General features: G+C 41.7%; 1 protein-coding gene across 3 annotated transcripts; it reads right to left on the bottom strand.

Moving 5' to 3' along the window:
* Positions 1 to 766: 766 nt before the first annotated feature.
* LOC129267303 (uncharacterized) lies at positions 767 to 13,316 on the bottom strand. 3 transcript variants are annotated; one of them, XR_010294587.1, is made up of 4 exons: positions 12,950 to 13,311; positions 11,757 to 12,098; positions 10,951 to 11,477; positions 1,660 to 2,660 (listed from the first exon to the last, which is right to left on the bottom strand). XR_010294587.1 is itself a non-coding variant. In XM_064104289.1 (3 exons), the coding sequence occupies exons 2-3, from the start codon at positions 11,315 to 11,317 to the stop codon at positions 2,617 to 2,619; spliced, it is 411 nt and encodes a 136-aa protein (XP_063960359.1). In that variant the 5' UTR covers positions 11,318 to 11,477; positions 12,950 to 13,316; the 3' UTR covers positions 767 to 2,616. The 3 variants fall into 3 exon arrangements, 2 of the variants coding, with proteins under 2 accessions (XP_063960359.1, XP_063960358.1); XM_064104289.1 differs by lacking the exon at positions 11,757 to 12,098 and having other exon boundaries at positions 767 to 2,660; positions 12,950 to 13,316; XM_064104288.1 differs by lacking the exon at positions 10,951 to 11,477 and having other exon boundaries at positions 1,645 to 2,660; positions 12,950 to 13,177.
* Between the last annotated feature and the right edge of the window lie 102 nt (positions 13,317 to 13,418).

Genomic DNA, 13,418 nt, shown 5'->3' with positions numbered 1-13,418 from the left:
TTTGATTTTTCTCTATTTATTAAAGTCAGCATTTTCCTGGGGTGGACTAGACCTTTAACATTTTAGGAGTGATTCCTAGCTACGATAGGGTATATTAAGGGGTTGCTTTTAGTTTAACAGGGAGAAACACCTTTAGCTAAGATAGACCATAGATCTCCATTTAGGAAGTTAAAGTTTTCTGAGGGAATCCACGTCGGTGACGAGACTACGAGCCCAGTTGCCACCCGGAGTTGCCACCCGATTCTCCATCGACATGATACGCTATTCATGTCAATATTCGGGGCTCGATCTCGTCCGTAATCGTCGAAGTCCGATCTGAGGAGCATCGCCATCTGCGGAGGCCAAAGGACCAGGGCCAAGTGGAGCAACGCCAGCTGCGCAGGCAAAGGACCGACTGCCAGAGGCCGAGTGGGGCGTGACACACTCAGACTTCTTTATTTTGACTAAGTTAAGTTCCATTTATTTGTGATCATTTCAATATCCATATGTTCATGTACAAACCAAAGAAAAGATTGAAGAAAAGATCTTAACATTAAACTTGATTTAAACTTTATACAACTTGTTTATTCATCCCTTATTTTATGTCTCAAGTAGCAGTAAATAAATAATCAATTAAAAAAGTCACTTTACGTGACAGTCAGGTGGTCAGTCGTGCTTAAAACCGTACGTAACTTACGAACAGCTTTGTGAAACATCACCCATGATAGACGCCATTCAGACAAAGAGCCCTCTACTAACAATCAGAATCAGAGAGCGAAGTCATGTTGACTAAGAGATAAATTCTTTTATTAAAACAAATACAAATATAAATGGATTGCAAATATTCTGCATTATCAGTATATTAACACGTGTATCAGTGGAGTATCTTAGGAAATCGCAGTGGCGGCACAAGGGAGATCATGGCCCTGGGAAAATGGGGGGGGGGGGGGGTTGCCAGAGGGTCTACGTGTGTTATTCGACATATTCAGCACCCCTAGAAATCCGGCAGGCATGCTTGATAGCAGAAATATAAGAAAAACACCTTAAAGGAGAATGAAACCCTTGAAACCAGCTGAATCCATATCAAAGAGAAAAATCAAAGAAACATATTGTTGAAAGTTTGAGGAAGATTGAATGAATAATAAGAAAGTTATGAGCATTTGAATATTGAGATCACTAATGTCATGTAGTTCCTCCCATTGGCAATGCGACCAAGATCTGTGATGTCACACACGTACAACTCCCTCATTACTTTAGTACTTATTTCACCTATATTCTCACTTTTATAGAGTCTATTACGAGGTGAGGTGTTCTCTTTATGAGAGGACAAGTACAGAGGTTTCACAACATTATATCATTGATGAATCGTTTGTCATATGATTAGAATGAGCAAAAAGAGATGTTTTGGGGTATATTTTCAGTGTCCAAAAGGGGAGAGTTGTTCATCTGTGATATCATAGATCTTGGTCGCATTGCCAATGGGAGGATCTCCATAGCATTAGTGATCTCGACATTCAAATGCTCATAACTCTTCTATTGCTAGTCCTATTTCACTCAAACTTTTGTTGATCTTATTCTTTGATTTTTCTGCTTTCACAAAAGCTAACTTGCTTCAAGAGTTTCATTCTCCTTTAATATTTTAGTGAAAACTTTTTTCTTTTTTTTGCTTTCCCAATTTTTCCTGGACCAAAACGTCCTTCATTTTATAGTAAAAACTTTTCAAGCATCCCGTGATAAAAAAAGGCCCTGAGGTTCGCAAAATTTGGGGCAAGACACATTTAAGATTTCCGAAGAAACTCGAAAGCAATGAAGTGACCGAGCTTTTCAAAGTGATATAGAAGGATGTCATGCACTATTCCTAGGAATGTTGTGGAATTAGCCCCCCCCCTCCTCTGCGTACGGCCATGGAGGGCATTGGCCCGTCTCCCTAAAAAATATAAATATTTGTTTTCCCAAGAAATTCTAAAAGAAAGCATGGCAGAGAAAATCCTTTTGCTCCCCTCCACCTGTCCACCTACATTTGTTTACATTATGTTGCCGCCACAGGGAAAAATCGGTGTCAATGGCAAGTGACAAGCATAAAATCTAACAAATCTATCAGTTAAGCACTGCAATCGCACCCTAGATAGCTCTTCCATCTTAATTGGCCCCGGTAACTTCTTTGTGGCTCTTCACATGAAAAAAATCTATAATTATTTTAGGGTGAGGCATGGGTATTTTTTATCATCTTCCATTTCCTCCCCTTTACCCTCATTTGCCACCTCCCCCTTTAAAAAAATCACTTAACAACAATAAGCAAAGTTGACAGGGTTGAAATTAGCAGCTGTATTTACATTATGGCGTCAAAGATCAATTTCACACAAAAAATTGTTGACAGGTGCAAGCTGTTTATTTTTCAAGATTATAAAATTATCTCCATATTGTGTACATAATTGTTAATATTCAAGCTCATTTTGTTAAAATTGCTTTATTGTATAAACATTTTGATTTAGTTAGGAGCTTATAAATGCATTATAATAAACATGATTAAGCGATACAGTGTAAATTAGCACAAGGAGTCGAATATGCACACATTCAACATTTTCTCAAAACTTCTGTGCTTGTGAAGAAATTGAGAATTTATCCTGTCTATTGCTTTCATTCCCCTTCATCCGCGGAGTTCTTCAAACGGGTTCCTCGATCTGCAACAGGAATTGATATTAGCATATAAGTCGATTAAGGACATGAATAATATGTTTCGTCTTTCAATTAAACATGGTAATCAATATTATTGATAAAAGGCCAAATATAGTTGGGGTAGATTTAAAAAGTAATTATTATTTGTTTAAATAGACTACTGACAATTCAGTCGATTTTTCCGATGAAAATTTTACGAGCAAGCAAAAAAAAAGTTTACATCTTAAATCGGAGGTAATTCGTCCGCGGAAAATTTGAAAGGCAAAACAAAAAAAGATCCTCACTGTCAAAGGGGGGGGGGGGGGGTGCACACTTGGGCTAAAATGGTATATCAACAATATCAATAACAATATTGTAGTGACCAAACTAATTTCTTAATTTTTTTTGTTTGATTTATCTATTTTTGACCACCCTACGACCAATTCGGGTGTGGTAAAATTTTATCACAGACCGCGAAACCTAACCACTTTTGGGTCACGTGGGCCTAGTGTCATCCCGCCGAGGAAAAATAGTCCTCCCCTTTATTATTTTTAAAAACATGTATTATGATACAATTGTTGGACATAGATGCATGAATATAAATATGCATATATATATTACACATTAATGTCGATTTAAATTAATATTCACTAGCATATCATATTTTGATGCATTAGAGTGTGACGTCATTGATATCTAAATGCGGAGATATATTAGGCAAGGCCCGGTAGCTGGGCAGTGACATTATCCCGCGCACAACTCAAAACGAAGTCGTCGCGGCTTGTTGACCCTTTTAGAAGCTGCACATTAGCTTTTGACTGTAGGTTTGCAGTTGTTATTTACCAGCCGCTGATATAGAGGCTGTTGAGTGTTCACGGCTGCTGACCATGGGCGCAGCTGACCAGGAGACATATATTCCTGGGACCTTATTATACTAGGGGGTTTTCCCATTTTTCCGTTTTTTCTTCTGTTTGTGATTAATAAACACTACACAACACATCTGCCTGTCCCTTCGCTCTCATCTGTCCTCTTGTCGCCCTTGATGAGTGAATGGTTGCGGCCGACTTCGGCCCCAACAAAGTGGTGATCCCGACGTGATGCCGAGGGTGACGCGCCTAGCCGACCGATGAGATGACGAGGTTACATCATCAACAGAGCCGACGGGATTTCAGACCGACTGCACTGCGGAACAGACTGCATGGCCGAAAGTGAGACTGACGAGGCATCATAGCTCGACTTTGAACGCAGTCCGTATAGCAGAGCCGACAAACTCACGGCTGCATCCACTGTACTGAACTCTAAGCCTCAACGCAGAACAATCTAAACCTGCACGGTTGACGTACGTCACAATAGATTTATCTAGAACTCTGAGGAATTCAGAAGCCACTCGTGTTATTAAACACAGTATAGGTATATTATTGTAAAATATCGTCATAAATGTAATTTGTATAAGAATCTTTTTTTTTTACTTGTATAAAGGTAACTTAACGGTGGTGGAGTGATTTATTTGCAGCTAGCGCTATGAATGAGCAGGCTCCCGCCCCAGGACCAAAATCCAATTGAAACCAGTTGGATTTCCAACTGGTTTCAATTGGTTTCAATTGGTTTCAACTGGTTTCAATTGGTTTTAACTGGAATATAACAATTTCCAGTTGAAACCAATTGAAACCAGTTGGGCAACTGGAAATCCTAACTGGAATCCGTTGGGCAACTGGAAATCCTAACTGGAACCAGTTGGGTAACTGGAAATGACTTCCAACTGGAAATGATTTCTAACTGGAACCAGTTGGGTAACTGGAAATGACTTCCAACTGGAAATGATTTTTAACTGGAACCATTTGGGTAACTGGAAATCCTAACTGGAACCAGTTGGGTAACTGGAAATGACTTCCAACTGAGTGGAAATGATTTCTAACTGGAACCAGTTGGGTAACTGGAAATCCTAACTGGAACCAGTTGGGTAACTGTAAATGACTTCCAACTGGAAATGATTTCTAACTGGAACCAGTTGAGTAACTGGAAATCCTAACTGGAACCAGTTGGGTAACTGGAAATCCTAACTGGAACCAGTTTGGTAACTGGAAATCCTAACTGGAACCAGTTAGGTAACTGGAAATGACTTCCAACTGGAAATGATTTCTAACTGGAACCAGTTGGGTAACTGGAAATCCTAACTGGAACCATTTGGGTAACTGGAAATCCTAACTGGAACCATTTGGGTAACTGGAAATCCTAACTGGAACCAGTTGGGTAACTGGAAATCCTAACTGGATCCAGTTGGGTAACTGGAAATGACTTCCAATTGGTTTCCAATTGGAAATTTTCCAGTTACCCAACTGGTTCCAATTGAAACAAGTTAATTTGCATATTATTTGCCAGTGTGCACAGATTAATGTTTTATGTGATTCATCATCATTTAAAATGTATCTATTTAATTATTTTATATTTCAAGTACCATACTTGTTTCAGATAAGTGTTTAGAATGCTTAGCAGTGAAAACCATGTTCATAAATGTTATAGATTATAATTAAAACAGATTATAAGATAATTACTACACCACTAACTGTTACCAAATTACATCAAATACAAATACATATATTTGAAGATCTTTCATATAAATATATATACATTATAAAAGTCTATTTTATCAATGCACTTTACAATGGTATTATAGACATATAGCACTGCTTCTTTGTTGACATGAGCAATAGTTAGTGCAAAATCTAATTATTTTGTAACTAATTAAGTCATTCCAACTGGAAGTTCCAATTGGATCCAGTTGGAAACCAATTAGTTTCAACTGGTTCCAGTTGAAACCAGTTGCCTCCAATTGGTTTCAACTGGAACCAATTGAAACCAGTTACCTCCAATTGGATTCAACTGGTTTTAATAGGGAAATTGGAACAACTGGAACCAATTGAAACCAGTTGCCAACTGGTTGCTTAATTGGTTTCAACTGGAACCAATTGAAACCAATTGCCAACTGGTTCCAGTTGCCCAATTGGTTTTAACTGGAACCAGTTGGCAACTGGTTTCAATTGGTTCCAGTTGTTCCAATTTCCCTATTGAAACCAGTTGGCCAACTGGTTTCAATTGGTTTTGCTCTTATTGGTTTCAACTGGATTTTGGTCCTGGGGCCGCAGCGCAGCCGATGATGATGAGCGCTTTGGCTATAAAGCTCCCCCCTTTTTGGAAGAGACCCCCTAGTATGGTTTGCCCAAGCAGAAGCGCAATTTTCTACACGAGGCATTACCAGTGAGGCAACTAAGTACTCACATGTAATCGCAGCACTTCCGCAGGAAGTGGCGCAAGAAGTGCGTGACATACTGATATGTCCACCTGAAAACAATCAATACCAAACGCTAAAGGAAAAACTAATGGCCCGTGTTAGTGCGTCTGAGCAACGGCGCGTTCAGATGCTTTTGACGGAGGAAGAGCTTGGGGACAGAAAACCCTCACAACTCCTCCGTCGAATGGAGCAGCTATTAGGCGACCAAACGCAAGAAAAGGGCATTTTCAAACAGCTTTTTCTACAAAGGCTCCCTGTCAACGTCAGATTAATATTGGCGTCAACTAGCGAAGCGTTATCTCTGAGCGATTTGTCGGAACTAGCAGACAAAATAATCGAAGCGCAGCCCGAAAGTTATGGTGCAATATCGGCTGTCGCGCAGAAATCCGGAGAAGCCAAACCGCGTAATGATCTGGAAAATCAAGTCAGTGAGCTAACTCGGTTAGTTAGGGAACTCACGACCGTTGTTGGAAACATGCAGCGACGCCAAAGTCGTAGTAGGAGTCGTAGGGGTGACACCAGCGCCCGACGCGATGCGCAGTCTACCGGTGCAGCAGCCAGCGAACTTTGTTGGTAGCACAGCAAGTATGGCGATAATGCTCATCGCTGCCGTCCGCCGTGTGCGCACCATACGGAAAACTAGTAGACCAGCGGATAGCGGCGGCGAACCCGGCTGGTCAAACGGAGAGCTGCCTGTTTTAGTGTTTTACGTTAGAGATATTGATGCTCACACAAAATTTCTTGTTGATACCGGCGCAGCAGTCTCGGTATTTCCCGTGACTAAACAACAGCGCGCCTGTAAATCCGACATGACATTGAAGGCAGTCAATGAATCGACCATCGACACTTACGGGCGACGTTCGATCACCCTGAACTTAGGTCTACGGCGCAAATGTCAATGGGTATTCATTATCGCCGATGTGGCTACACCCATATTGGGTGCAGATTTTTTGCACCACTTTCGATTGCTCGTAGATATGCACCGATACAAATTGATCGATAGCGTAACTGGATTAAACGTGAAGGGCAAGCCTTCAGACTCTCCGCGTATTAGCCCAGTTATCAATACAACCGACAATACTGATCCGTACCATGATCTTCTGCGCGCGGAGTACAGCGACATCACTGTACCCATCTACAAAGCGCAGGCGCTGAAGCACGATGTAGCGCACTACATCGACACCCGTGGACCGCCAGTGAACGCAAAACCACGCAGACTTGCTCCGGATAAGCTGAAAATAGCGCGAGATGAATTTCAGCACATGCTAGACTTGAACATTATCCGACCGTCAAGCAGCCAGTGGTCTTCAGCCCTGCATATGGTTCCGAAGAAAACCCAAGGTGACTGGCGACCTTGCGGTGACTATCGGGCGTTGAATAACAGAACCATACCTGACAGGTACCCCGTTCCGCATATTCAAGATTTTTCATCCGGGTTGAAAGGCGCGCGGATCTTTTCGAAGGTCGACCTGATACGAGCCTATCACCAAATACCAGTGCATCCCGATGATATTCATAAGACGGCAATTACCACCCCGTTTGGTATGTTCAAATTATTGCGGATGCCGTTTGGTCTTAGGAATGCGGCGCAAGCCTTCCAGAGGTTTATTGATGAAGTAGTGCGAGGCCTACCGTTTGCATACGCGTATATTGATGATTTGCTGATCGCGAGCAACAGCGAAGCTGAGCATGAACAGCATTTACGCAAGTTATTTGAGCGCTTACGGAAATACGGTGTCGTAGTTAATCCGAAGAAGTGCGAGTTTGCGAAGAGCGAACTAGATTTTCTCGGATATCATATCAACTGCAATGGCGTTAGCCCTCTTCCTGAGCGCGTGGAGGCTCTCCAAGAGTGCAAGGTTCCGAATAACCTTAAGGAACTACGCGGTTTCCTCGGTCTTGTGAATTTCTATAGGCGATTCGTGCCTCGTTGCGCCGAAATCTTGATGCCGCTCACTGACCTCCTCAAGAGCCAACCACGAAGGTCACGCAAGCCACTTCAGTGGACGCCAGCGTGTGAAGCAGCTTTTGCGCGCATTAAGATAGAGCTAGCCAAAGCAACTCTCTTAGCGTATCCCAACAGCGACCTTCCTCTGAGTATCGCATGCGATGCTTCTGACAGAGCTATCGGCGGAGTCCTTCAGCAGTTGAAGGACGACGCGTGGCAACCTCTCGCATTTTTCTCCAAGAAATTGCAGCCAGCAGAAACCAGATATAGTGCATTTGGACGCGAACTGCTTGCAATATACTTGTCGATCAAACACTTTCGTTACATGCTTGATGGACACACCTTCTGTGTGTTTACCGACCACAAGCCCCTGACCTATGCGTTTAATGCCAAACCAGACCGTCACAGTCCGCGCGAAATCCGCCACTTAGATTTCATTTCGCAATTCACGACTGACGTAAGGTTCGTCAAAGGTCAGGACAACATAGTGGCCGATACGTTGTCCAGACCAAGCACGAATGCTTTGTACACGGACACATGCGTTGATTACTCCACAATCGCCGATGCGCAAAAGACCGATGCAGAGTTGAAAGCATTGCTCGATTCTGGATCCGATACCAGCATGATACTCAAATCGGTGCCCCGTATTATGTCCGGAGGAACCATTATCTGTGATGTGTCTCATGGACGCACTCGTCCATTTGTGCCGAAGAGTCATCGTAGGGTCGTGTTCAATGCTGTCCATGGTTTGTCACATCCGGGCGTGCGCGCCACGCAACGGGCTATTAGGTCGCGTTTCGTTTGGCCCGGCATGAACAACACTGTTCGCAAGTGGGCACAAGAGTGTTTACCTTGTCAAAGGTCTAAGACGCACAAACACACCAGAGCACCGCTTGGTACGTTTAGCACACCGGATGCACGATTTGCCCACGTGCACATTGACTTAGTTGGACCTTTGCCTCCATCTAATGGCTATACCTACTTGCTTACATGCATAGACAGGTTTACGCGATGGCCTGAAGCTATTCCGTTAACGGACATGTCTGCCGAACAAGTTGCAAAGGCCCTCATTCAAAGGTGGATTGCGGTATTCGGGGCGCCCGATGTCATTACCACCGATCGTGGTCGACAGTTTGAATCGAAACTTTTCGCCGAACTTATGAAATTACTAGGAACCACGCGGATACGTACAACCTCATATCACCCGGCCGCGAACGGGATGATAGAAAGATTCCACCGACAGCTCAAAGCCGCACTAAAAGCGCACGACAATGCTAATAAGCTTTGGCATGAGCATCTGCCTGTGACACTTCTTGGTATCCGTACCACAGTAAAAGAAGACTTGTCATGCTCGCCCGCAGAGTTGGTATACGGGACTACTCTGCGATTGCCTGGACAGTTCATAGCAAGCAAGCAGGTTGAAGTGGATCCAGGCAATTACGTGTCGCGTTTACGTCAGCACATGGCTGCGAATAAAGCCACACCGACAAGGGCGAAGGACGGCCGAAGTTACGTTCCTCGAGGCCTACTAAAATGTTCGCACGTTTTCGTTAGAGTGGACGCAGTGCGTAAGCCTTTGGAACAACCTTACAAAGGGCCATACAAGGTCGTAAAGCGCAATGAAAAATTCTTTACGATCGAGCTTAACGGGAAGCGCGACCGAGTTAGTATCGATCGTTTAAAGGTCGCGTATGTTGAGCAGCATGCTGCACCAGAGGAGGAAGTAGTCACCACCCCCAGCACCTCGGTCCGTCAAACCAGATCTGGGAGGAAGGTCCATATAGCCGCAGTCAGTAATTAAGTGGCTTTATAAGATACATTGATTGCGAAATAGTTTGTGTTTTGGCATCATACGTAGTGATAGTATTGTATAATTATCGTAAACAAGTGATTTTTTTTAAATGACTTGCTTACTACGGGGGGGTTTAATGTATTGACCAAACTAATTTCTTATTTTTTTTTTTTGATTTATCTATTTTTGACCACCCTACGACCAAGTCGGGTGTGGTAAAATTTTATCACAGACCGCGAAACCTAATCACTTTTGGGTCACGTGGGCCTAGTGTCATCCCGCCGAGGAAAAATAGTCCTCCCCTTTATTATTTTTAAAAACATGTATTATGATACAATTGTTGGACATAGATGCATGAATATAAATATGCATATATATATTACACATTAATGTCGATTTAAATTAATATTCACTAGCATATCATATTTTGATGCATTAGAGTGTGACGTCATTGATATCTAAATGCGGAGATATATTAGGCAAGGCCCGGTAGCTGGGCAGTGACATTATCCCGCGCACAACTCAAAACGAAGTCGTCGCGGCTTGCTTGTTGACCCTTTTAGAAGCTGCACATTAGCTTTTGACTGTAGGTTTGCAGTTGTTATTTACCAGCCGCTGATATAGAGGCTGTTGAGTGTTCATGGCTGCTGACCATGGGCGCAGCTGACCAGGAGACATATATTCCTGGGACCTTATTATACTAGGGGGTTTTCCCGTTTTTCCGTTTTTTCTTCTGTTTGTGATTAATAAACACTACACAACACATCTGCCTGTCTCTTCGCTCTCATCTGTCCTCTTGTCGCCCTTGATGAGTGAATGGTTGCGGCCGACTTCGGCCCCAACAATATCAACAAAATCATAAGGCAAACGTTCATTAATTGCTCAGGCAGTCCCTGTTTTATGGAACAAACTCCAAAATTACCTGAAAACAATCGATTCAGTAAACAAAATCAAAACAGCTGTAAAAAAATACCAATAATTTAAATTGTACCAATAGCCTTAGCAAAATGAACTCACCAACACTTCTCTTCATCTCCTTTGTTTTCTCAAGCGCATAGAGACTATTTTTTATGCGTTATACAAAAATTATCATTGTTATTATTATTATCATTATTTACATTACAAATTTTGATTATGACTCTCAAAGTGGATCTGCCAGTGTGAAGATGTATGTATCTAATAAAATGTTTTCTGTAATAAAATAGCTCATATCCGTCTTCAATTCTTTTTTGTTACCATTGTCCAGTCGTTACAGAAGAATTTTTACTCAAGCTGGAATACACATACCCTTTCTTTCATGCCTCAGATTTCTCCAGACGAAAAATCCCACTATAACGGCTACAGCTATAAGTCCTATCGGTAAAGCAATTTTTAGTGCAAGTAGATTTGTAGAGCCTGTAGGCTCATGACTTGGGAGTTCAGATTGATGTTCAGTCTTGAAGAATATAACGGAACTGTTTGCAAGTCCGCCAACAGACAACCCTTCAGCAACACAGGTAAAGACAGTACCATTCTTAGTCTCATTCACAGACCCTGTCATCATCAGCATCTGATCAAACGTTCCGTCTTCTCGTTCCTCGATCGTAGACTTTAGGTCGTAGTTCGTCCCGACGTTGCTTCCATTGGTCGTCCAAGAGAGAGAAACATTCGGCATCGCCCCGTACACCGAGCATTTCAATTGAAACAAGGTCTGATTGTCGGGGACAAGATGGATGCATTGTATTTCTTCATAAGCTGTGGATTGGTTGAGATTGGGCAAGTCTTCGCATTGCTCGATGGTGACGAAATTCGTGTTTGTGGTGTTATAGCATAAACTGCAGGCGGAATAGATAAGAAACGAAAAATAATAAATATAGAATAATAGATAGATGGGTGGATAGGTAGATAGATAGACAGACAGATGGATAGCTAGGCCATTGACCTTCCCCAACTCGTCTTTTATATAGGCTCGAATCTCTAAAGTTACATACTGTGTCAGCATTACCTTTATAGGCCTCACTTAGACTCTAGCCCTCAGTAACCATCTTATACCAACTCTAAATAATCTAGACGAAACAACAAAACCTTGTTCTAAATGGTAACAAGAAACTTACCATATACCGTGACATCAGTATAATTCTTATATGAATTTCCCGATGCTAGATCAGACACAATACAGGAGTACCGACCACCATCTTGCATCATGACAGGCTCGATAAATAGAGAAAAGTCATCACTGATGTTAAAACGCCCTTCGTCAACGCCCTTACCACTCCGTTTACCAGTGTTAAAGTACATGTCCAAGAGAGCAAGAGTGTCTCCTCCGGATTCTTTGTGGTCATTAAGGTATACCCAGTATATATCATATGCATCATGATGGTACTGACATGGTAAAATAGCACTGGAGCCGTTAAGAATTTGAACAGATGGTTTTGTGCCAACAGTAGAAGCATCAACTGTATATTAGATTAAAACAATTTATAAGTTTAGCAACTAATTTACAAACAAATTATTGACAATTGGCCCAAACGAAGGTCGTAAAAAAGGACTATCCGATCGTTTTATTACTACTGATCCCGCTACTATGGAGGCCTTTGATTTGCAGGTGAATAAAGAAATTTTTGTTGAATCATTAATTTTGATTGTAGTTTGCATCATCATCATTTTCATTGAAATATCAATTGAAACAAAATTAGTTGATTACATTCTGATAGATAAACGTCATGATGAGGAGTGATTTGAACAGGGTTCAATTTGGAAAGGCAACTGCCGAAAACATTTTTCTTTTGTTTGTGTGTAGTACAGAAACCACAAAGGTGGAACGAATGGGAATTTTAAAAAGGTCGACGTTGCAGTCTCCGTCTTACTGCTAAATAAGTTAAACTTGCAATTTTTAAGGCCTACTCTCTACTCTCTAGCCAGGCTATATAGTACGCGTCGCAAGCCCTATGGCGGTACCCCTGCCATTTGAAGTGTAGTTCATGTGCAAAAAAACCCCAGGCCCAAATTGATTTCCCTCATATCCCCGGCCCACCCCGCGGTATGCCATGAATTCCACAACATCTATCTATAACTGATAAAGTGTTTTTATTTGCACACATTAGCTAAAATTGTGTTGTAGATTTTTGTACTTGTACTTATCATTTTTCACAGATCTACGAATTTTCGTCTTTTTGAATGTGTTTTCGAAAAAAAAAATCAGATTTGTCTTTTAAAAAGATTAGCAAAATACATATTGCTCCAGGGTGTTGTACTACATAAAATAAACAAGATAAAAGTAACTATTACAGAATTGATACAAACTTACCTGAAATAATCGCCGATATCATCACCAAGAGAATGGGATATACGATCACCATGGTTTTAACTTTATAAACCTATGGAGTGTGGTGAAAATTGGAAATTAATGCCGACCTGACCTAACAATGTTCTGAAGAATAGTCCTGAGTGTTGTGAGAGCATCTCGTGACTGATGTGATATAGAGACAAATGAGATTTAAATATTGGCGCAAAGATCGTAGTCATATTATATATACACAACAATGTGCCATGTGACCAGCCCAATCGCAAATAATGATAATGAATAATGATGATGACCTCGTGGATAATGTAATATAGAGACAAAGGAGACCAATGAAAAATGGCGCAAAGATTGTAGTCATACGCAACAATGTGCCATGTGGCCATCCCAATATCGCACATGCTTGTTTTTTTTCCCTCATCTTTATTGAAGTTTCGCGCACCATTCACGTGCTCAGTGACAGGTGCATGTATGG

This window comes from Lytechinus pictus, chromosome 9 (assembly GCF_037042905.1).
Source record: "Lytechinus pictus isolate F3 Inbred chromosome 9, Lp3.0, whole genome shotgun sequence".
Taxonomy (NCBI): Eukaryota; Metazoa; Echinodermata; class Echinoidea; order Temnopleuroida; family Toxopneustidae; genus Lytechinus; species Lytechinus pictus.
Note: the sequence above shows the minus strand (reverse complement) of the source record. Positions and strands in the feature narration are given on the sequence as shown.

Coding starts and splice junctions, on each gene's coding strand:
- LOC129267303 (XM_064104288.1), bottom strand. CDS start 13,001: ATGGTGATCGTATATCCCATTCTCTTGGTGATGATATCGGCGATTATT. Junction 12,099..12,949: donor GATATCGGCGATTATTTCAG/GTAAGTTTGTAT, acceptor TCTAATATACAG/TTGATGCTTCTACTGTTGGC. Junction 2,661..11,756: donor TACTGATGTCACGGTATATG/GTAAGTTTCTTG, acceptor TTCCTGTTGCAG/ATCGAGGAACCCGTTTGAAG.